The sequence below is a fragment of the Herpailurus yagouaroundi genome, unplaced genomic scaffold, assembly GCF_014898765.1.
Source record: "Herpailurus yagouaroundi ecotype Mexico unplaced genomic scaffold, PumYag 166, whole genome shotgun sequence".
NCBI classification, from domain to species: Eukaryota; Metazoa; Chordata; class Mammalia; order Carnivora; family Felidae; genus Herpailurus; species Herpailurus yagouaroundi.
The window spans coordinates 30,085,139-30,109,190 of NW_024412407.1; the positions used below are offsets into that span (position 1 = coordinate 30,085,139).

Sequence of the window (24,052 nt, forward strand, 5' to 3'; positions counted from 1 at the left end):
ATTTTTGAACAATCAATGCATAAAACAAATCAAATGGGAAATTAGAAAAAATACTGATACAAATGAAAATGAACACACTATACTAAAATTTATGGGATGCAGCAAAAGCAGTACTAAGAGAGAAGTTTATAGCAGTAAATACTTACATGAAAAGAAGAAATATCAAAAATAAACAAGCTAACTTTATATGTAAGGAACTGGAAAAAGAGGAACAAACTACGTCCAGAGTTAAAAGAAGGAAGAAAATAATAAAGATTAGAGCAGAAATAAAGCAGACAATAGAAAAATAATGGAACAAAAAAAAACAAACAAAACTGTCACACCATATGTAAATGCAGGCTCTGTGCATATAGTGTTATCAGTATTTATCTGGCTAGTTTTTCCATGTTAGTTAAAATTGATAAGTATTTGCTAATGGCTAAAAAATGTAAGAAATTTATTTTATTATATTTATTATATTATACATCAGACCTTTAAATTTTCAAAAAATTGAGAAAAAGGCATAAAAGAATCATCCCATGGATTTAAAGAAATATGTGTATGTGTAGATAGGTAATGTTTTTTACATACAAAAGCCAATTTTTCTTTCTAATTAACTTTATAAATATGTGTACAGTTCAGTTATTTTCAAAAATGCAGATAGCATTTTCTTTTGTCTATTTATTGGAAAGGTTTCAGCTTTTCTTTGAGATGCTAAATGCAGTGGGTACAATAAATCCATTTATAAGTTACTATTCTTTTATCAACTTTAATTGATTTCATACACATTCTACTATAGATTTAATCCATAAGGCATTTAAAATAATGATTATAAGGGTGCCTGGTTGAGCATCGGACTCTTGGTTTTGTCTGGGGCCATGTTCTCACGGTTCATGGGTTCAAGCCCCACATCCAGCTTTGCGTTGACAGCACTCAGCCTTCTTGAGATTCTCTGTCTCCCTCTCTTTCTGCACTCCCCCTTCCCCCCAATTCTCTCTCTCTCTTTCTCTCTCTCTCAAAAATAAATAAATAAGCATTTAAAATAAAATAATGATCATAATATGAATCTAATCATGTTATTAAAGAAAATACTACATAATAGAGCCAACCTAAAATCTAGCAATGTTCCAGGCATAATTGTGGTTAATTTCCAATGTAACTCAAATTACTCTTGGCTAATTCCCACTTTATCAAGGTACTAATTTCACAAAACATTTACCACTCACAACTTGATGCGTATCAGAGTGATTTTTTTTTTCTATTAAGTACTTTTCCCTGTGTGTGCTATCCCTCTGTTCTGTTAATTAGCATTGGTCTTTTAAACTCAAACATTAAAAAAAAAATTAGGGCAATTACATAAAGTAGGTTGAGAATTTTCTGTTTCTATAATGATATACTGACAATATGCAGCTATTTTTAATATGGAGAATGGGAGAAGACTTGAGGGAAAAGGAATGCACATTTGGTAATGAAGTTTTTAAAAATGGTTTTAAGAATTAAGATAAATTTACACTGGTTACATTTCAAAATCTTGTAAAATATTTGCTCCTGCAAATAAGAACAAGACAAATTATACTCTAATTAGAAGCCATGTAAATATTAACTAAAAGTTTTGTGAAAAACTCACCACCACTCACCTGTGCACCCAAGTCTCTGGAATGTTGTGAACTGCATACACTGTGAAGCTCAGGTGGGAATGGAGTCCAGGATTTACATAGGAAATGTCATCAGGTATATTTAGAGGCTGGAAATCTGCATAAAAGCTGCGGCAATAGACACTTATTAGCTGGTAGATGGCCCTGGAGAGTTCAGTTGTCACTTTCTCTATCAAGCCTAAGGTGGGGGAGAGGGGGGGGAAGGATAGAAATCAGGTCATCTGTGAAGGGCCATACTCATTATAAGCCATCAATTACAGCTTTGAAATTTCTTATGATAACTTTTAAATAAAATTTAATTAAAATGACCATCTACCAACTGACACCAATTAGCCATCTGTGCCTCTCTATGCAGCCTGAATTAGTTGATAGTTGTGTAGATAATCAATAAACTTTCATATCTTCAGTTGCAAAAATCTTGGAATCATGGCCTTTTATCATAGATCAGAGTTTTGGATTATTAATTTGGCATTCTTTAATTTGAAATATTTTTTTATTCTAGTTTATGATTGTTAAGAATTAACTTTCAGACAAGGAACATGTTTTCTACGTGGCTTAGAAGTACTTCAAACAAATACTATCTAAAAATTAATCATAATAAATTTGACTATGCTATTATGTTTACCATTAACTTAACACTAATCATATACATTGTGCTATTGTAAAAGGAGAACAGTAAAAGTACCTGGCTGAGATCTGAAATAAGCTTGAAATGAAAGATTTATGATGGTTACTAAATCTCTTCAAAATTGAAGCCTTACTTAAGTTTTACTATTAGTTGTTTAAACGGAGTTTATTGATTATTCCTAAAAGTGACTTGTCACAAAGGAAAAAAAAATGAGAAAAAAAAATGACTAAGTATAGGGGCTAATAGCTGTTAAGTGTGTACTAAATGAAGGCATGCCAATTTCATAGACCATATGGAAAGGGTCACCTAATCATGGAATTTAAGGTAAACTTTCCTGAATTTCTCTCTCCTAATAAACTCCCAATAAAATTCCTACCTGAGAGGAAGGAAGTGGAAGAGACTGATGAAATGGACCAGGTAGTACAGGTAGTGGACTTTGATCAAAATCAGGAAAGATAGCGTCATTACAATGGTGAAGTTTTTGAGGATGATGAACATTATCCTAGGGGTGGTGTTCAGTGTCAAACCTCTTCATGGGGCCACTAAATAACACTAACTACCGACATTTTGTATGCAGTAGTGAATGAGTGAAGGAATATACTTCACTCATTTGCAATTGTTTTTGTTTTAATACTCAACTATGATAGTGTTTCAAAAGTTAAATGAAGAATAAACTCAAATATGAAAGCTCAAAAATTATCATCTTTTAATCCAAATCAAGAAAATCTTTAACAAATATTTAAGTGATAAAGGGTTTAGGAAATGAAAAGAATGTATGAAAGGAAGTAAGTTGTGAATGGAAGCTCTGGTGCCCTCCTCAGAGTCCCTCATGCATGATGGGCTTTGCTGAAGGGGCCTCCAGGCAGGTGGCACAGCTACCTACGGTAATGGTCAAAGAGCTCCTCGGTGTGAATCTGCCAGGCTTCAGTCTCATCCCCGAAACAGGCCTCCTTAAATCCTATAAATTTATTCTGGTTGAACAGCTTAAGGCAGAAAACTATTGAAAAAGAAATCAGCCTAATCTGATCTGAATGTTATTCTTTCCCTTCCCGGGCCAAAAGAAAAGTACTGAAATGCCACACTTTAGATATTTCTACTTTTCGGCCACGTCGTCCTGGAGAAATGAAATGAACTGCAGCTTAACTTGTGGAGGGACGCCAGAGAGGGAATCTGTGTTCTTTGGTGACACCCACATCCAGCTGGCTACAGCACTGAGGAGAGCGGGGCCTCGAGGCCCTCCTAAGGAGTGTTAGATCTTATCAGGAGGCCTGAACCCTGTGTCCCTGAGGGCCCTGAGCGCTACTCTGCAACTAGACCAGACCACCAGCTGGATAATGCTGCGGTTGTTGAGGGAGAGGCGGAGCCAGCCTTCTGAAAGAACTCTGGCGCCGGACACATCAGGTTGCAAAAGGTGGCATGGCAGATTTCAGAACCATTCTGCTGCCTGGCGTCTGCCAGGTGGATGCAATTTAGTAAGCCACTTCCCTTCCGGCTCTGTCTTCCTAATACCCTCAGTCTCGGGCTTCCAGTGCGACTTGGGCCGATTCAGCTCGTTCAGCTAGATATGGGCGCCTTCCCTCACTCAGCAGGTCTGTGCTGACTTTGCAGACCCCTGGCACGTGTTTGCTGATGATGTCAGTGGTTTCTATCGCGTGGGTCATGGAGGAAAGGTCGATTTTATTAAGTTTCAATCCCAAGTTTACAAGTCGGAACACCAGTCAGCCTAGCCTGTCTGCGACCTAGGAGAGTCGGTAGTGCAATCGGAAGAGGCGTCCACCCGGTACTGGGATTGCCTGATGAGGAAGATGTGCCGCATGGCCTTGCCTTTGTAATGGTCCAGCCTGGGCATCAGTTCTCCTGCAGACTTCAGGCTCCTCTTCCGGATGTTGAGCAGGGTCTGTGGTTCTCCCAGTACCAGGTGGAGTCCCAGGCACCCCTGCGGCACGTGGCCCCGCCCACTGTGGCGGCTGCTCCGCTAGGCTCTGGGCTTGCGCTGGGTGCTCCAAACTCCAGGGAGAAGGGCCCGGCGGCCGAGATCTGCCGCTGAGAAGTCACCGAGAGAACAAGTAAGCGCGTCCTTTGAAATTATGTTGTTAAAATGGGCAGTGATTTTGATTTGATTTGATGTGTGCCAAGTCAAGTCACACAGTACTGGTATTTATTCAAACGCATGCACTTCCTCGTCAAGTTGTTTCTGAAGCATAAATTGCTTGTAGTTTCTAGTTGTTTTGAAAAGAAAATAAAAGAGCCAGCTTTTTCCTCCATCAGTCTGCAGTGTTCCAATACCAGACAATTTGGTACTCAAAAATCATGCCAGTTTCAGCAGGGAGCTTCTTCGAACCCCATCCTGTCCCTCAGAAGCTCTGTCCATAATTAAAACATATTTTTGTTGCTCAACACATGCTATTATTCACTTGGTTATTCGTAAGTTTGTACAAAATTTATAAGATGGCCACATTTTACTTAAAATGGTGCCCTTTGTTGAAATCAGTCTGAGGGAATGAGCAGCATGAAATAAGCCCTAATTAAAATTCTCAGAGAAATCAGCAGTAGCAGTTAATAAAACAGAAGAGTAAAGCAGCATAAAAATCGTTTTTAAAGAGGACTCAAATTCTTGAGGCCGACCCACAGGGATTCTCCTGACCAACAGGAGGCAGGGAACTATAAATTTATAGAAACATGTTACCCAGTCCCCACATTGTGCTGTTGGTACTCTGAATCAGGAAGTATAAACTTCTCGTTAATAATTCCTAACCTTGTGCAAATGAATACACATCTAAAATAAATTATAAAGTTGGGTCAGAGATCTTATCAATTCAAGCCCCAGCATGTATTTTGGGAAATCTTAATTATCTGGGTATTTACTCAAACTCTACTCTTGACTTTTTCTGCAGAAATACAGTTCTTGGTTATAATTTGCTTCTTTGAGGTAGTATAGAGATGTGTGCTTATGCATTATGCTTTTCTTCCAGAACTCTGGATGAAGAGTCCATTTCACATATCATCAGAAATGTACTAGGGACTCAAGATAGTGGGGTTGGTGGTGAAATATGGAGTAATAACATTTATCACACCTGATTTTACTCTGGGAATAGTTATAGTGTCATAAATTGAGAAATAGTGACAATATATATTTGATTAAAATTTATTAAATAGGGGCACTTGGGTTTCTCAGTCAGTTAAGCATTTGACTCTTGGTTTTGGCTCAGGTCATGATCTCATGGCTTGTAAGTTCAAGCCCCGTGCAGGGCTCTGCACTGGCAGTGAAGAGCCTGCTTGGGATTCTCTCTCTCTCTCTCTCTCTCTCTCTCTCTCTCTCTGTCCCTCCCCTCCTCATGCACTCTCTCTGTCTCTTTCTTAAAATAAATAAATAAACTTAAAGTTTAAAAACATAAGATGCATTAATTAGAATCTGTGATGATTTAGCATTGAATAGAAGTCTTTGTGAACATTCCTACACAGTTCTCTGGGATCTTATATCCCAAGCCCTTAGGACTATGGAATGAAGGGATTTTATTCCAACATTCCTAGAAGAAAGGAAGAGAGGGCCAATTCCATCTGATATAATCTCCAGCTTGTTCTCTCTTCATTGTATCACTTGGACTCTGTGTTAGTGATATTGTTAGGGGGTGTCCATCCTTTCCCTTCCTTAATGATGTTCTGGAGTTATGAATGCCTGGAACAGGGATTTTTGCGCCAGTACACTTTGTTTGTGTGTGTGTTTGTTTTTTCTCCATGCCCTCTGCCGTCCCATATTTCTCGGTGATGTGAAGGGGGGAGCTCTTCAAATGTAATTGAATGTCTTCTTTTGAGTGGTGGTAATTAGAGTACAGAGGATATCCCTCCGCACATTACTTTCTCCTAAAAATGATTAAGGGAATGGAGGACAGGTTGGGGTTATCGTTGGTATGTGAGTCTGTTTCCTTGAAGATACTCACAGGGTTCATACGCCAAATACCACTTGCCTGTGCAAGCAAGAACAACTCTGACCACACCCTGCACATTAAGTAACTATCATGTCTGCTATGCATATTGGGGAATCAAAGAATTTAATTCCCTAAGATCACAGAGTCAAAAAGTGGCAGAGTTGAAATTAACCAGATTCCAAAAGCCAGATCCTTTGCTCTATACCACACTATTACATATCCACTGTTTTCTGTAGAGGCAAAGTCCTCCTGTGGCTTGCAGTTTTATAGGCTCGGAGCATCTGTGAACACTAATTACTCCAGGATTTAATCCTCCTACATATTATGTTAGATTGGTCTTTCAAATACTATTTTAATTTAAATTTGAAATTAGTGACTTTGAAGAAAGACATCTGCTATTTTTTAGACTCTTCTTACATCAAAATATAAGTAGGTAAATAAAATTTTATAGTTCTTGGAATGGTTATAAAAATATTTTCAGTATTCCTTTCTTTTTTATAGACCTCTTGACTTTTCCCATTTCTTAAAAATGTCAGGCTAAAAGTTTAGAGTGTTGATTTTTATTCACTTGCAGAATAATCATTTCCATCAGTAAAAACAGCTTAGCAAAACACTTATGCCTCAAAAAATGTTTGTTGCTACCATAATATTTGGATAAAAAATTGAAAAGAATTAAATTATTTTTGTTTCTGTAACTGTTTCTTAAATGTGGGTACATGTATGTTTTACCTTTTGCTGAAGTCTCTGAATTTTGATGAAAATTCTGAAAAAGAAAAATAAGTGCAAAGACAGAATAGTTATTTAGAAAACAAATTCACAAAACAACCAAACTGATTATATCCAGATCTAAACACTGAAATTTCTCTTGCATCATAAAAAGACAAAATATTTATTGTTATCATGTATCAATGTTGCTTAATAAACAGAAGGAAGCTAAATTATAAAGTAAAAGGAAAGCATTCTGAATGTTTTAATAAACAATCTAGGTTTTTTGACTGAAAAAAATTTAGAATAAATTCAGCCTGTTTAGTGTTTTTTTAAAAAAATTTTTTAATGTTTATTTATTTTTGAGAAAGAGAGACAGAGCACGAGCAGGGGAGGAGCAGAGAGAGAGGGAGACACAGAATCCAAAACAGGCTTCAGGCTCTGAGCTGTCAGCACAGAGCCCAACACAGGGCTTGAACTCACAAACCATGAGATCATGACCTGAGCGGAAGCCGACGCTCAACCGACTGAGTCACTCAGGCACCCCAAGCCTGTTTAGTGTTATTAGAACAGTTCTATATATATTGGCTAAACTCACTTCCTTCCCCAGCAGTAAATAAGTTTTTGAAATAAGTGCATTTTAATTCTTTCTCTGTAGTATGTCCAGTTCTTATTATTAGCAGTTCTTATTATTAGTTCAGTTGCAAGCTTTGGGCTGCTATGCAAAGAGGGCTGGATGGAAGTGGGCAAAATCAAGGGCACCTGGGTGGCTCAGTTGGTTAAGGGTCAGACTTTGTCTCAGGTCATGATCTCACGGTTCATGGGTTTGAGCCCCCTCTCCTGGGATTCTTTCCCCCTCTCTTTCTCTGCCCCTCCCCTGCTCATGCTCTCTCTTTCTCAAAATAAATAAATAAACTTAAAAAAAAAATCAAGTGGGCAGAATCATACAGATTTATGATATAGTTTCATTTCTTTATTTTTAGGAGATTTAAAGAAACTGACAGTAAAACACTTGTGACCATATTCTAAATAAAACAGTACTATCTGAAATTATATTTTTTGTCATTTTAGTTCATATTCATTAGTATGGTTTTATTATTTATTTGCTTGTTTGTTTATTTGTGTTTGTGGAGACCTAGAATTACTTTAGTGGTTTAGGATTCACTGGTTATAACTTCATTATCATGAAAATTATATATAGAGATACACAGATTCACAAAACTGAGGTTTCAGTCCGAAAGCAAACATAATTTTCTAATATGTCAAATCCATTTTAATTGGCATTACATTTTTCAAAATTTTGCTTTAAGTTTGTTTTTAAAGCCCAATTTCTCAAACAAAGGATAATCGTGGTGTTTTTTTTTTTTAATCAAGAACTTGCTACAATATTCCTTTTGAAAGAAAACACTTGTATCATGTTTAAAATTTAATTAAATTTATATATAGCTTTTTCACTTAAAAGCATTGTTCACGTGAACCTTTTCAGAAGCATTTCTCTTAAGTACAATATTTCATCTGAGTGTAGTTTAAACCACTAGGCTTAACAATTGCACATAAGATCTTCACCTCACCCATGTGGATGAGACCATTAAAGATGTTAGCCTGACTTAACTAGAATTCAATTTATTCAGAAATATAAACTTGTATTTTAAAATCACCATGACATCCACCTACAGCACAATGTGTAAGACCGTATTTTTCTCTTTGTGTTTCATTTATTGTATGAACATGTAATGGAAATATATTATGTGAGATTCTGGAATAGAATTTTGAAGGATGGAAAATTGTTTCCAGTGCTGAATAAGAGTATAACTGCATTTGTGATATAATTCATCATCTTGCCAAAACTTACATTTAATAAATACCTCATTACTTCTCTGTATGGCAGGAAATAGTCTCTTGCAAGTTGACCAAAAAAGGCAGCCAAGGGAAAGGAAAGCTTTTCAAATTTGAGTTTGTTGGCAGAAGATTAATTTTTCTCAGTATTTTTTTAATCTTAGGTTCATGGTGGTTAGACAGACTGAGGTACTTTGGCATTGTTAACTGCAGTTGGTTACTGCACAAATTCTGAAAATATGTACTTACTGTTTGTGCTAGCGTTCTTATATAGGTGGGCTCTTCGATTAGGATGGTGAACATGTTTGAATGAAGGTGATGTAGAATAAGGGAACTTTTAAAGTGTGCTCAAAATAAGTAGAATCTCTTTATTTTCTTTTTATTTATTTATTTTTAAAGTAGGTTCCATGCCCAGGATGGAGCCGAGTTCAGGGCTTGAACTCAAGACCTTGAGATCAAGACCTGAGCTGAGATCGAATTGGATGCTTAACTGAGCCACCCAGGCACCCCTAGGTGCCTGTTTATTAAGGGTTTTAAACTGTCTGTTTTTCCCATTGACATATATGAAATAAAACTGGTAATTGTCAACTGTTTATTTCTATGTGTCAGTAATCAAATATAAGTTAGTGCTCATAAGTATATAAGATAGGTGAAATGTGATTATGAACTTTTCATAAGAATTATAATTGTTCAGTTTTCCTAGGATTCACTTTCTCTTTGAAGGATTCTTTTGGCTTCAGCTATATTGAAAATTTGACATTTCTGAGAAAATTGCCATTTTTGTTCTTTTAGGGAGTTTTCAAAAATGAATGTTTTAAGATAAAGCTTTTGTATCTTGTAATATTTTTTTTTAATTTTTTTTTTCAACGTTTATTTATTTTTGGGACAGAGAGAGACAGAGCATGAATGGGGGAGGGGCAGAGAGAGAGGGAGACACAGAATCCGAAGCAAGCTCCAAGCTCTGAGCCATCAGCCCAGAGCCTGACGCGGGGCTCGAACTCACGGACCGTGAGATCGTGACCTGGCTGAAGTCGGACGCTCAACCGACTGCGCCACCCAGGTGCCCCTGTATCTTGTAATATTTTTAACGGCATTTGAAGTGCTTTATCCTAAAATGAGATTTTCCTCATTCTTTGATCAGTTATTTGTTTGTATTGATTCACTGAGAGCCGAACATAAACATGGAAGCACAACCAAGTGGTCTTAGCAGATGGAGAGACATGTGTTCACAGTCATGCATGTGGTCTCCTCCTCTGGCAAAGGTTCACATTTGTCATGATGCTGGCTATAATCAATAGTCGTGAGAAAATGACCTACGTGGTGCTTGTGTGAATTAAAACCTTCATGTTGGCTATATGGGGAGGAATCTCAAAAAGTACCACCAGCACCATTCCTACTACCTTCAGTAATAATAATGACTTATGCAAGAAACACTATCATTTGGACCTTTATTAACATTATTTGTAACACAGGAACCCTGTAGATTCTGCTGTTTGTTTGTTTGTTTGTTTGTTTGTTTGTTTGTTTATGCAGTGAGGAAAGCTGAAACTCAGAGATATGAATTAATTTTCCGAAGGATGTTCAGCTAAAAACTGGTAGATATTGAGTTCAAATCATATTTGCATGACCCTAAGCTCTTTGTATTTTATTGCCAGCTCTAGGTGCTTATAATGTCTCCCAAATGTGATACTGTAAGAGAAATTAGTTGCTTGTTGAAAGTTAACTCTCACTACCTTGTTATCTCAGAAAGGATATCCTTGAAATGTCCTTCTTAGCATCATATAATTCTTCAGTTTTTGAGTTCATCAAAATATTTATTTTCACAACATACTGATGATAGGCTTTTGGCGACTATGTGGAATCTTTCCACTCTAACACAGAATAGAAAAATATGACTAGATTAAATGTGATCACTTCAAATTTTTTACCTTGTTGTCTTTTCTGAAGACCATGGATATTAATATGTACATACAAAAACAGCTTTGGAGACTATATAGTTACTTCATTTTCTTCTATTGGAAGGTGTAAGAGTAGATATTTTCCCATTAAGAAAAATGTAAGGAAATGAACACATATTAATTTCAGACATCGAATTTTGATATTTATTGATTATATTGTTTAAATTTTGACTTCTTCATGCTTTGTAATTTTAGCTTTTAATGAATGTTTATCTGGAAAATCTTTTGATAGGATGATTCCACTGCTCCTGAGTCATCACTGTCCCTATATGTAATGCAAAGTATTCAAATTTTTATATTCATTATTACTCTATAATTACAAAACTAAGTTCTAATTAAAATAAGACATAGAAAGTCCAACATTTGAAACAATGATGATGATTTATATATATTAATATAATTGTCCACTTTCTAAATCAGTCCTTTTGAAATTTCAAGGTTGGCATATTCAAGGTAATATAATCTGTGCTGTTCCTTTCCCTTCAGGTAAAGAATGAATGTAATCACTGTTTCTTATTAAGTTTCACATACATTGAGGAAGAGGCCTAGTTTCAAATCTCTATTTGGCCACTTATTAATCCTCTGTACATGAGCATTCTAAGCATCTGATTTTAATAATAAAATTAACATTAAAACACCAACTTCATGGTGTATTGTTGGGAGGATGAACTGAAATGAAATAAAAGTGAAATGAAATGAAGTAATAAATAAGTGAAACTATTTTATTATTGCAGTGTACTATCAAGTATTAGTTATTACCATCATCATATCTTTTTGCTTCATCATTTGCTAAACTAATAACAAGATTGAATGGATTATTGTGACCAGATTTCCTAATCTTTTTCTTGGGCAATAATCACACCTGTAATTCTATATTAGATTTCTGAGATTAAAAAAAAAACATATAATACTTATTTTTTTTAACTGGAAAAAATGGTATTAATGCATTATATATAAGCAGTATGCACTGCAAATTCAGCAAAAGATACCACAAAAAACTGGTCTTTCCTATTTGTGTGCTTGTCCACATAAGCATGGATACTTACTCCTGAATATACTGGTGCACATGAAAGCCATTAATAGTCTATGCAAACACTTGTGAATGTTATATAATTGTTTCCTCTAGGTAGGATAGTAGGATTGATTTGAGTCTCACTTGGAAGATACATTGCAGTTACAAACTTGAAAGGTGTAAGAAATTTCCTTTTAATTTAATTGAATCCTTTTGGTATAATAATCTATTTGGTGTAATAGAATCAAGTTTCCATTACCCCCAAATGATTGAAATATTTATGCACACATACACAGACACACACACACACACAGTAGGCAAAATTCTTTCACTCTTCTTAATTATTGAACTCAGGTTTAAAATAATTATTGTCTAATAAATGACTATATTTACCTCTGCATTTCTCTGAAGAGTTAGATTTAGTTCATTTACAGCATCTGTAATTTGTTTGGTCTCCACACACCCCAGAACACTGCATATATTTTTTACTTCTTCAATAATATTATCTACATTTTGCTGTGGATGAAAAATAAGAAAATGCAATTTAATTTGGATGCATTTTAAGTCTTTTCCAGATTAAGAAAACACAACTACTCAATTATAACATGGAAAAGAAAAATTTATGAGTAGTTCATGTGGAAAAAGCCAGTTATTTTATTTATGTGAACTCAATATGATTCTCCAGAACATCTAAATGACAGTGGGAGGGAATGATACGTTCTTTTGTTTTGTCTTCCAGAACAATGCAGAGGAGAAAAATTTGTCATCAATCTTCTCCAGTGTTCAAAATAATTTTAAGATATGATTAATATCTAAAGTACTGGAATGCTGCTCCTTCAGAGTCTGTGTTACATCAAATATTTCCTGAGATAAGCTTGGAATATAGCACATAAAATAACAAAGCTGCATTATTGTCAGTATTCACTAACTCAAAGAGTCACAGAGATAGAAAAAATTTAGCAAACTCCTATGTAATGGAACATTCATGACTGCTTGCATACCTGTAATGTGGAAGAATTCTCTACCGACAGGACAGTCTATCAATTTTTGAACAAGTAATTGTTACAAAGATTTTTCTCATATTGAATCAAGATGACTGTCTCTAAGTTTGCAACCATTTATTCCAACTTAGCATTCCAGAGGTACTTACAGTAAAGCTAATTACCTTTTCACTTGAACAGCCATCAAATACATGAAAATGATTATCATGTTTCCCTTTTCTTTTCTTCTTTTTTTTTCAGGCTAAAATTTTCTAGTAGCAGCAACTACCTTTACTTTATGTACATTAAACTACAGTCTTATTATGGCTTAGGTCTCAGTACTTTGTGTACTCCATTTGTGATCCAAACTCCCTTTTCCATCTAAATATTAGATGTTCTGAAATGTTAACGTAACAAGCTTTCCATTTTTCCTTCTTATATATTTTCTTAGGACAATCATATCCAAATCTTGGCCAGGTGTCACCTCTATGAAAAAATATGCTCAAATCTAGCCTGAAATCCAGTGCAAATACACTGTCTCCTGAAATCCAGTGCAAATACATGCTTGATATCGGAAGAATCTCTCATATGATGGATCAGCCATCATAGGATTTGTAAATTTTAAGCTGATTATTCCCCTTTTACCAGCACGTATTTATGTGTGTGTGTATATTAGAGGAAACTCCATGGTTTTGGAGTTTAGAAGAGTGTTCCCTTATAGTGGTTTTGCATTTGCTTCTGCCTGTGTCCAAAATAGTCACTATATTCTGGCACAATTTTTTGGCATAAATTCTTACTATCGTGTAAATTAATACTTCACAGCTACCCAGACAATTTTTCAGGTAATCATTCTCCTCACTCAAAGCTCCTGGGCAGAGAGAGGCTTTCTCAAAAGCTCTCTTGGTCTGTAGGCATTGTTTTCCTTCTCTCACTTTTTACAGGTGACAGTCTATCTAATCTGGGATTTATTCAGAGATTTCAGCTCCATATATGCCCCTTTCTTTACTTCCCCCTTTGAATCAATATTTTGGTATCCTTTGGGTAAACACCTAGTAGTACAATTGCTGGGTTGTAGAGTAGTTCTATTTTTAACTTTTTCAGGCACCTCTAACCATTTTCCATGGTCCTGTACCAGTCTGCATTTCCACCAAGAGTATAAGGGGGTTCCCCTTTCTCCCCATCCTTGCCAACACCCACTGTTCTTGTGTTGTTAATTTCAGCCCTTCTGACAGGTGTGAGGTTGTACCTCATTGTGGTTTTGATTTATATTTCCCTGATGATGAGAAATGTTGAGCATATTTTCATGTGTATATTGGCCATCTGTATGTCTTCTTTGGAAAAATGTCTATTCATATCTTCTGCCCATTTCTTAACTGGATTATTTGCTTTTTGGGGTGCTGAATTCGGTAAGTTCTTTATAGATTTTGGATACTAACCCTTAGCAGATACGTCATTTGCAAATATCTTTCCCCTTTCCATTGGCTGCCTTTTAGTTTTGTTGATTGTTTCCTACACTGTAGAGGTTTTTATCTTGATTAAGTCCCAGTAGTTCATTTTTGCTTTTGCTTCCCTTGCCTCCAGAGACGTGTCTAGTCAGAAGTTTTTCCAGCCGAGGTCAAAGAGGATATTGCCTGTGTTCTCCTCTAGGAGTTTTATGGTTTCCTGTCTTACATGTAGGCATTTCATCAATTTCAAATTTATTTTCGTGTATGGTGTAAGAAAGTGGTCCAGATTCATCATTCTGCATGTTGCTGTTCAGTTTTTCCAACACCATTTGTTGAAGAGACTGCCTTTTTCCATTGGACATTTTTTCCTCCTTTGTCAAAGATTAATTGACCATACATTTGTGGGTCCATTTGAGGGTTCTGTATTATGTCCCACTGATCTTTGTGTCTGTTTTTTGTGCCATGTTTTTTTGTGCCAATACCAACCGTACTGTTTTGATGATTACAGCTTTGTAATACAGAGTGAAGTCTGGAATCATGATGCCTCCAGTTTTGGTTTTCTTTTTCAACACTACTTTGTCTTTTGGGGTTCCATACAAATTTTAGGATTGTTATATATTTTTTTTTTTTTTTTTTTTTTTTTTTTTTTTTTTGCAAAAATGCTGGTAGTATTTGGATAGGGATTGCATTAAATATCTAGATTGCTTTGGGTAATAAAATTATGTTAACAATATTTGTTCTTCCAATCCATGAGCATGGAATGTTTTTCTATTTCTGTGTGTCATCTTCAATATCTTTCATCAGTGTTTTATAGTTTATGGAGTACAGATCATTTACCTTTTTGGTTAGGTTTATTCCTAGATATCTTATGGTTTTTGGTGCAGTTGTAAATAGGATTGATTCCTTGATTTCTATTTCTGCTTCTTCATTATTGGTATGTAGAAATGGAACTGATTTCTGTGCATTGAGTTTGTATCTTGTGACTATGCTGAATTAGTTTATCAATTCTAGCAATTTTTTTTGGTGGAGTCTTTCAGATTTTCTACCTGGAGTATCATGTCTTCTGAAAATAGTGAAAAGTTTAACTTCTTTCTTGCCAATTTGGATGCCTCTTATGTCATTTTGTTGTCTGATTGCTGAGGCTAGGACTTCCAGTACTATGTTAAATAACAATGGTGAGAGTGGACATCCCTGTCTTTTTCCTGACTGCAGAGGAAAAGCTCTCAGTTTTTCCCCATTGAGGATGATATTAGCAGTGGATCTTCATATATGGTTTTATGATGTTGAGGTAAGTTCCCTCTATCTCTACTTTGTTAAGGTTTTTTTTTTTTCTTTCAAGGATGGATGCTGTATTTTGTCAAATGCTTTTTTTGCATCTATTGAGAAGATCATATGTTTCTCATTCTGTCTTTTATTAAGGTGGTGTATCACATTAATTTGTTTGCAAATATTAATGTATGTTTGCAAATATCCATGCAGCCCGGGAATAAATCCAACTTGATTGTGGAAAATAACACTTTTAATGTAATGTTGGATTAGATTTGCTAGTATCTTCTTGGGAATTTTTGCATCCATGTTCGTCAGGGATATTGGCCTGTAATTTTCCTTTTTAGTTGGGTCTTTGTCTGATTTTTGAATCAAGGTCATATTAGCTTTGTAGAATGAATTTGGAGGTTTTCTTTCCATTTTTACTTTTTTGGAAGAGCTTGAAAAGAGCATTATTTACTCTTCTTTAAATGATTGGTAGAATTCCCCTGTAAAGGCATTTGGCCCTGGACTTTTTTTTGTTTTGGGAGATTTTTGATGACTGATTCAATTTCTCTGCTGATTGTGGGTCTGTTCAAATTTTCCATTTCTTCTTGTTTCAGTTTTGGTATTCAGTTTTGTATATTTCTGGGAATTTTTCTGTTTCTTACAGTTTACTCAATTTGTTGGCATATAATTTTTCATAATGTTCTCTTATTATTGTTTGTATTTCTGTGGTGTTGGTTGTGATCTCTTTTCTGTCATTCATGATTTTAATTTTTTGGGTACATTTTCTCTTTGAAAAGTCTGGTTAGGGGTTTATCAATTTTATTAATCCTCTCAAAGAACCATTTCTTAGTTTCCTTGATCTCTTCTACTGGTGTGTGTTTGTTTCTATATCACTTATTTCTGCTCTAATCTTTATTATTTCCCTTTTTTCTGTTGGCTTTAGGCTTTATTTACTGTTTCTTTTATAGCTCCTTTAGGTGTAATGTTAGGTTTTGTATTTGACACTTTTCTTGCTTCTTGAGGTAGGTCTGTATTGCTATACACTTCCCTATTACAATGGCCTTTGCAGCATCCCAGAGATTCTGGACTGTCATGTTTTCATTTTCATTTGTTTCCATGTAATTTTTAAGTTCTTAAATTTTCTGGTTGACCTATTCATTCTTTAGTAACATGTTTTTTAACCTCCATGTATTTGTGGTTTTTCCAAATTTTTTCTTGTGGTTGGCTTCAAGTTCCATAGTGTTGTGTTCAGAAAATATGCATGGTATGATCTTAATCTCTTTGTATTTGTTGAGGCCTGATTTGTGACCTAGTATGGGATCTATTCTGGAGAATGTCCTATTCCTATGTGCACTTGAAAAGAATGTGTATTCTGCTGCTTTAGGTTGAAATGTTCTGAATGTATCTGTTAAATCCCATCTGGTCCAGTGTATGAGTCAAAACAATTGTTTCTTTATTGATATTCTGTTTAGATGATATGTCCATTACTGTAAGTGGGGTGTTAAAATCTCCAACTATTGTTGTATTATTATCAATGACTTCCTTTATGTTTGTTATTAATTGATTTTTATATTTAGGTGTTTTAATTTGGGGGCATAAATATTTACAAGTGTTATATCTCTTGTTGGATATTCCCCTTTATTATGATATAGTGCTCTTCTTCATCTCTTTTTATAGTCTTTGCTTTAAAATCTAGTTTGTCTGATATAAGTGTTACTACTCCAGCCTTCTTTTAACATATAAGTATGATAAATGTTTCTTCATGCCCTCACTTTCAATCTATAGGTGTCTTTATGTCTAAGTGAGTCTCTTGTAGGCAGCATATAGATGGGTCTTGGGGTTTTTTTTGTGTTTTTTTTTTTGTGGTTTTTTTTTTTTAGCCATTTTGATACCCTTTGTCTTTTGATTAGAGCATTTAGTCCATTTACAGTCAGAGTGATTATTGATAGATATGAATTTAGTGCCATTTAGTGTAAAGTGGTTTCTCGAGATTTTCTCTGTTCTTTTCTAGGCTTTATTGCTTTTGATCTTTCTTTCCCACTCAAAGTGTCTCCTTTAAAGATATTCCTTGCAGGGCTGTTTAGTGTTCATGAACTCCTTTAGTTTTTGTTTTTCTGGGAAACTCTTTATCTCTCCTTATATTTTGAATGACAGTCTTGCTGGATAAAACATTTTTGGCTGTATATTTTTTCCATTTAGTATGTTGAATATATCATGCCACTCCTTTCTGGCAAGTTTCTGTGGATAGATCTGCTGTTCACCTGATTTGTCTTCCCTTGTAGGTTAGGGATTTCTTTTCCCTTGATGCTTTCAGGTGTTTTTCCCTACCTCAGTATTTTGCAAATTTTACTACGAAATGTTTTGGTGTTGGCTGGTTTTGTTGATTTTGATGGGAGTTTTCTGTGCCTCCTGGATTTGGATGTCTGTTTCTTTCCCCAGATTAGGGAAGTTTTCAGCTATAATTTGCTCAAATAAACTTTCTGCCCCTTTTTCCCCCCTCTGCTTCTGGGACTCCTATGATATGAATGTTATTATGCTTTATGGTGTTACTGAGTTCTCTAAGTCTACATTCATAATCCATAATTTTTCTTAATCTCTTCTTTTCAGATTCATTATTTTCCATAATTTTATCTTCTGTATCACTTATTTGTTCCTCTGCTTCTTCCATCCTTGGAGTCACTAAGCCAGTCGGTTTTGCATCCCAGTTATAGCACTTTTGGTTTTGCATCCCAGTTACAGCACTTTTTATTTTGGCTAACTAGTTTTTAGGTCTTTTATCACTGCAGTAAAGGGTCTCTCTGGTTTCTCTGTTTCTCAAGACCAGCTAGTATTTTATGATTATTGCTTTAAATTCTGGTTCCAACATAATACTTATATCTGTTTTGATTAATTCCCTGGCCATGATATGTTCTTGTTCTTTTTTTTGGGATGAATTCCTCCATCTTGGAATTTTCTCTAGGACTCTATCTTTTGTGTATCAGGAAAGCGTGTGCCTGGTCCCGTTTCCACTAGAGCTGAAGCTTTGCAGCACTCTATGATCAGTAGACCTGGTGCATATGGGAGGTTTGTGCTGGTCTTCTGGGGAGGGGCCCCCTGCTGCTCTGGATCTCAATCAGACTTGCCCTAGTAAAAAAGCCACCTGCAGAGTGCCAGGGGGTAGGTCTTGCAGTAACTGGTTCAATCCTCCACTGTGTGTGCTGTACTGCTCCCTAAAGTTTGCTGTACTGATAAGAGGGGTAAACAATGGCATCAGCCCACTCTCTTCCCCAGGGAGGGTATTTCGTGCCCACTGCTGTTGAGGAGGTCTTCACAGAAGGGGGAACAATCTCTCCCCTTGTGACCCAGGCTTCTGTCAGATCCCTGCCTTCACCCTGTCTACGTTTGATCTGTCTGAAGGCCTGTTGGTGCACTGTTCCTCCGTTTTAACTCAGATGAGTGGCTGGGTTTCAAAACTCCAGATTTTAGGGACTTAGTGTGGGGCAGACTTGTGCTGATACCCTAGGGGAGGGTCTCACTCCCTTGTGGCTGATAATGGTTTCTCTCAGAAAAGCAGTTGTACGAGTTGCAGGGACTTGGATTTTTATGGTAAAGCATAGCAAAACAGCCAGCATCCAGGTTAGCTGCCCTCAGCAGGTGTCTCTGCTTATATGCTAGTGAATGAAGCAGCTCCGTGGCACCCACTAGCTCTTTTGTCCCGAGAGGCAATGCTGCCTCTTCCAAATGTACTGCAAGAAGAGGAACTGTCTCTCCCAGAATGATCCAGGAGATCCTCAGAACATGCTGTCCACTCCTGAGCCTCTGCCCTCATTCTGCACAGGAGACCCCTATGCCTGCCATGCTTGACTCTGGCAATGGCACAGACTTCTAAAACTTCAGACTTTTAGCTCTGCTGCTTGTAAAATCTTGCGATAATCAGTCCCTCTCATTTTCCCAGTCAGCATTGTTTTGGGGAAGTGTTTTTCTTGTGCAATCCCTGCATGCTGCTTTATCTTTCTCTCTCATTCCTTCTCTCCCCTCCCTCCATGATCAGGGCTCCCTTCCCTGCACAGCACCTGTGATTCCTTTCTCCCCCAAATCGTATCTCCACACCTCCTGCATTCCACAATGTGACCTCCTTTTTCCTTCTAGTTGTACAGTTTGTTCTCTCATTCCTCAGATCAATTTCCTGGGTGTTCAGAATTATTTGATAGTTATCTAGCTGTGTTCAAGAGACATGGCAAGCATAAGGTCCTTCTCCTACTCCACATCTTAACTCTCTCCCCACTTAAGCAAAAATGTAAAAAGTTGAACTATACCACATGGTGAGAAGATGGGGCAATGGGAACTCTCATCTGTTATGAAATATGTGTGACCCTATTAAAAAGTGTCTATGACCCTAGGTATATACCCTAGAGAAATTCTTGATATTAGCTCAGGTGTACATCAACAGTGGATTACATAAATAAATTGAGGTTCTTTGAGCTAATTGAATACCATACATCAATGAAAACAAAGCAAAACCACATAGAACAAGGTGGATAAATCTGAAAAACAATGAGCAAAAGTTACATGGCTCAAAAAGTACATACAGTTTTATTCTACTTATGGAGACATTAAAAAGGAAAGCTAAAATGTATATTTCTAATGAATGCATAGATATCCTTTGATGGTAATGTGAAAAGGTAAAATGGTGAAAACAAAACCTACAAAATACTTTTCACCAAAGGATACCTCTCACGTAGAGAAAAGAGATATAAAGTGGCACACAGGCAGATCCTACGATACCGGCAATATTTTGTTCCTAAACTTACTGTTTAATAAGAATGCTTGCTCAGGTATTATTCTTTAGTTTGTATATGTATTATTAAATGTTCCTCATGTATTATATAATTCACTGCACACATCCCAAATAAAATGTCAGATCATGTTATTCCTTTGGCAAAATCCTTCAATGCCTTTGATCTCACTTGGAATACAAAGTATGTTGGCTAGTGATTATTTTCCTTATTGGAGATCTATTTTCAGTTTTTCATTTTTTGCTTCCTTAAGTCTGAAAATGTCCTATACATAATAGGTTTGACTTTTAGTAGTTTCACTATGCCCTTTATTTCTGCTAGGGTAGTTTCCAATTCTGCAATTGTGTTTTATTTTTCTTGTGACCTGACTTTATCTCCTTCATCTCCTTGACTTCTTCTTTTGTAACCTTTAACCAGGTTCTTGTTACCTATTCATTTTGTCCTATTTTCTTCTTACGATTTTTTGTTCTTTTCTCACTTCTTATATTCTATGTTGAATACAAATCAGTTTTGTGACATTTTTCTTCTTTCTTCTGAATCCTACTCAGTCCTCTACTTTAGCAATAAAAACTTATGATAATCAGCCCCCCCAAAATATATAACTTTAAAAATAATAACTCTAATAGCACTAAACTGACACTTGTACTTATCTTTACCTGAACACATTTTATCTTCCAGCCACTATATTATATTAAACATATCTCATATGTTTTTTATTAATTTTAAAAATATCATTGTTATATTTTATTAAATTCACTCTAGTGATGAATAATATGAACTCTAAAAAGTTGAATAAAAACTTTCTTTAGTGTAGGGTTGGCATATACTGCTATCTGACTTTGGAGTCTCTGTACCTAAATTCTGTCCTTACTGCCACTCTGTTTAAATTATGTTTGAGGGGTGCCTGGATGGCTCAGTTGGTTAAACATCTGACTCTTGATTTTCGTTCAGGTCATGATCTCATGGTTTGTGAGTTCAAGCCTCACGTTGGGCTCTGCACTGACAGTGTGGAGCCCACTTGGGAATCTCTGTCTTCCTCTCTCTGTCCCTCCCCCGTTCATGTACTTGCATTCTCTCTTTTTCCTCTCTCTCTCAAAAATAAATAAGCATTTAAAAAACAAATATGTTTGAATTTGGCACTTCTAAAAATCCAACAATTTGGATTAGGTCTGCTTGTTACTAAAAGAGCTTCAGTTCTAATAAAGCCAAATACAAAAGATCCTTATGTGCCCCCTTTATTTCTCCTTACACGTGGAATTTTTAGCTTCTGTCTAGAAACTGAATACAGTTGGATTTAGGTCTTAGGGAGGGGTAAGAGTGAAATAATTATTATTCTGTGTTACTCATTTAGTTACTTAAACCTGAAAAATAGAGGTGCCATTCTGGTTATCTAGTTTGTACACTTTCTGTGTCATGAGCTAGATGGTAAAGTGTTTGGAGGTTTTTAGCTCTTTTTAGACCAAGCAGATGTTTCATGAAGACAAACCATATTTTAAAGCATGAGTAGATTTTTCTCAGTCCACATTTATCAGTTTATAATTAGTTCATCAGTTATTAGATTCTAGTATAAACTTGTCATCAGTAATAAGGATTGCTAACTTTGTTAAAAGGTCCTATTTGGCACTGTAATAAAAATTTTGGAGACAGTGCATTAGAAGCTACTAGGAAGAAGCAACTTTGAATCAGAAGTTGATTCTTACACCTAGATTGAAATCCTGTTTTACACTGTTTTGCTTTGTATATATACCACTCTATGTACATTATTTATGAATATGCTGTCTTTCCAAGTAGATCATCAGCAACTTCAGAGTATGGTTTTGTTTTCTATTTCTCTGTCTCTCTCTTTTTTTTTTTTTTTTTTTTTTTGAGAGAGAGTGAGAGACAGCAGGGGAGAGGCAGAGAGAGAGGGAGAAAGAATCCCAAGCAGGCTCCATACTGTTGGTGCAGAGCCTGACATGGGGCTTGAACCCACAAACTGTGAAATCATGACCTGAGATGAAATCGAGTCAGATGCTTAACCAACTGAGCCACCCAGGCACTCCAGATTTCTATTTCTCTTGATTCTAGTGAATAAATAGTTCACTAATTAACATTAAGTAAGCTAAGTAAGCATTAAGTAATACCTTAGGGGAGAAATTCTTTTTCTTTTATTCTTAATTTCTCTGAAATATTAGAGATGAACACAGAATATAGAATGAATATAGAAAACGTTCCATACCTTTCTGGATATTAGTGGCATAGAAGAGAGGAATAAAATGTCCAAAATAAAAGTTCTATGTAAATTGCTTACAAAATTAGCTACTTAGCAAACATAAGAATCAGGGCCCCAAAAGTGAAATAAATCAAATCTAAAATATGTTAAATGACCATGGCTGGGGAAAGAAAATATTTGAAAATTTAAATTACCCATATTATTCAATAATATCTGTGTCATATTTATTCAGCCTGCATGTTTTCTATTTTTTTTAAATTGTTTAATAATCCAAGTTTGGGAAATATAAAAAAACATTGTTCATGTTGGCACTATTTTTGACATTGATGAAATATTACTTAATGCAGTTGTCAAATAAATAGAAGTACCGCAGTCTGTCCTCATTTCTCAGATATTTGCTAGTGATGCCTCATAGGAAGAATCACATTTAAAAAGACCATTGTTTTGGAAGGAGTTCATCTGGAAAATCACAGACACTGTGGCCTATTTACAAGATAAGTCAGATGTGGGTGATGATAACTATTTGCCTGTGTTAATGTAAAGACAGTAATTATTTGATGTTTTGCCAACTTTCAAGTCATACTGAAAAAATTTACAATAATCAATGGATTCTTTCAAAGTGGAAATATTGGAGGCTTTGTATAAGAGTTAGAAACTTCTTGGAAATTAAGAACTTTACAGATTCTCAACAATTTGTGTGCATGTGTGTATGTATAAAAAGGCATCTGTGATACATGAGCAGTACTGAGACATTTAGATAATTACCAGTCATCATAAGTAGGCTATCATAACCTCAAAAGTATATCTATATATAGTCAAGAGACATAAATGATCTAGGAATGAAGTCTTCGTCTGCCTTGTGTACCTGGTAAATTTCAAATTCTACACTCAAAAGAATGACTATCACAAAGGTGAAGAATCAAGCTGAAAGAAGTACTAATTATGACACTTTTATGAGACTCAAACCAATCTTCTGTGAATTTCTTTCACATTTCACATTTTAAACTTATATATTTAAGCCAGACTCAAGAAAGAAAAATGGAATTAGAGTGATAGGATTACATTTTGGGAGGGAATATGAGTTGTGTATTTGTCATCATCATGTCTTTAAATATTTATGTGGAATTCACATGAGTTTGGTATCTATCCAGAAGTATTTATTATTTTCAGAATCTTCTACTGTTAATTAATATTAGGAATAGTTACTTAGGCTCTTTATCTTTTCATATATATCAGGAGTCAATTATTTAATGGAAAAATAAATCCTCACTTGTTTTAAAACACTGTATTTACACAGTTTTCTATAATCACAGCATGTTTTATCTGTGGAAGATTTAACCCTTCCCTCGAAGAATAAGCTATAAGATATGGTCTGCCTAATGGTGACCACAACTTTGATGCCCAGTTGGTGACCAAATCTCAGTAATCTTGGGCTAAGTCCATCATATTTCCCTGCCAAGCTAGTTTCTCCTTTCTGCTATTTTAGTAAACTGATGTTTCTATGTAGTCACTTGGCAGCCAGGAATGTGGAGGTATTCTAGACACCCTCTTCTTTTGTTTTACTCATAGTCTTTCACCAAATCATGTAAATTGCACATTTTCACATATTATGAATTTGTCCCCTCCTGACCACCACTATTGTAGAGTTTTTGTCAATACCCTTATCATGTCTTTGGGCTAATGAAGT

General features: G+C 35.6%; 1 protein-coding gene and 1 pseudogene across 5 annotated transcripts in view; both read right to left on the bottom strand.

Moving 5' to 3' along the window:
• Positions 1 to 24,052, bottom strand: part of PIK3C2G (phosphatidylinositol-4-phosphate 3-kinase catalytic subunit type 2 gamma) — a 354,340-nt gene that overhangs the window by 253,364 nt on the left and 76,924 nt on the right. For 4 of the 5 annotated variants that reach the window (XM_040488785.1, XM_040488783.1, XM_040488784.1 and 1 more), the window contains 3 exons: positions 12,093 to 12,215; positions 6,918 to 6,951; positions 1,617 to 1,812 (listed from right to left, as the gene is read on the bottom strand). In XM_040488785.1, coding sequence (XP_040344719.1) covers positions 1,617 to 1,812; positions 6,918 to 6,951; positions 12,093 to 12,215 — 353 coding nt within the window. The remainder of the gene's footprint in view (positions 1 to 1,616; positions 1,813 to 6,917; positions 6,952 to 12,092; positions 12,216 to 24,052) is intronic. The other variant, XM_040488787.1, reaches the window with a different exon arrangement.
• LOC121038988 (serine/threonine-protein phosphatase PGAM5, mitochondrial-like) lies at positions 3,512 to 4,313 on the bottom strand (annotated as a pseudogene).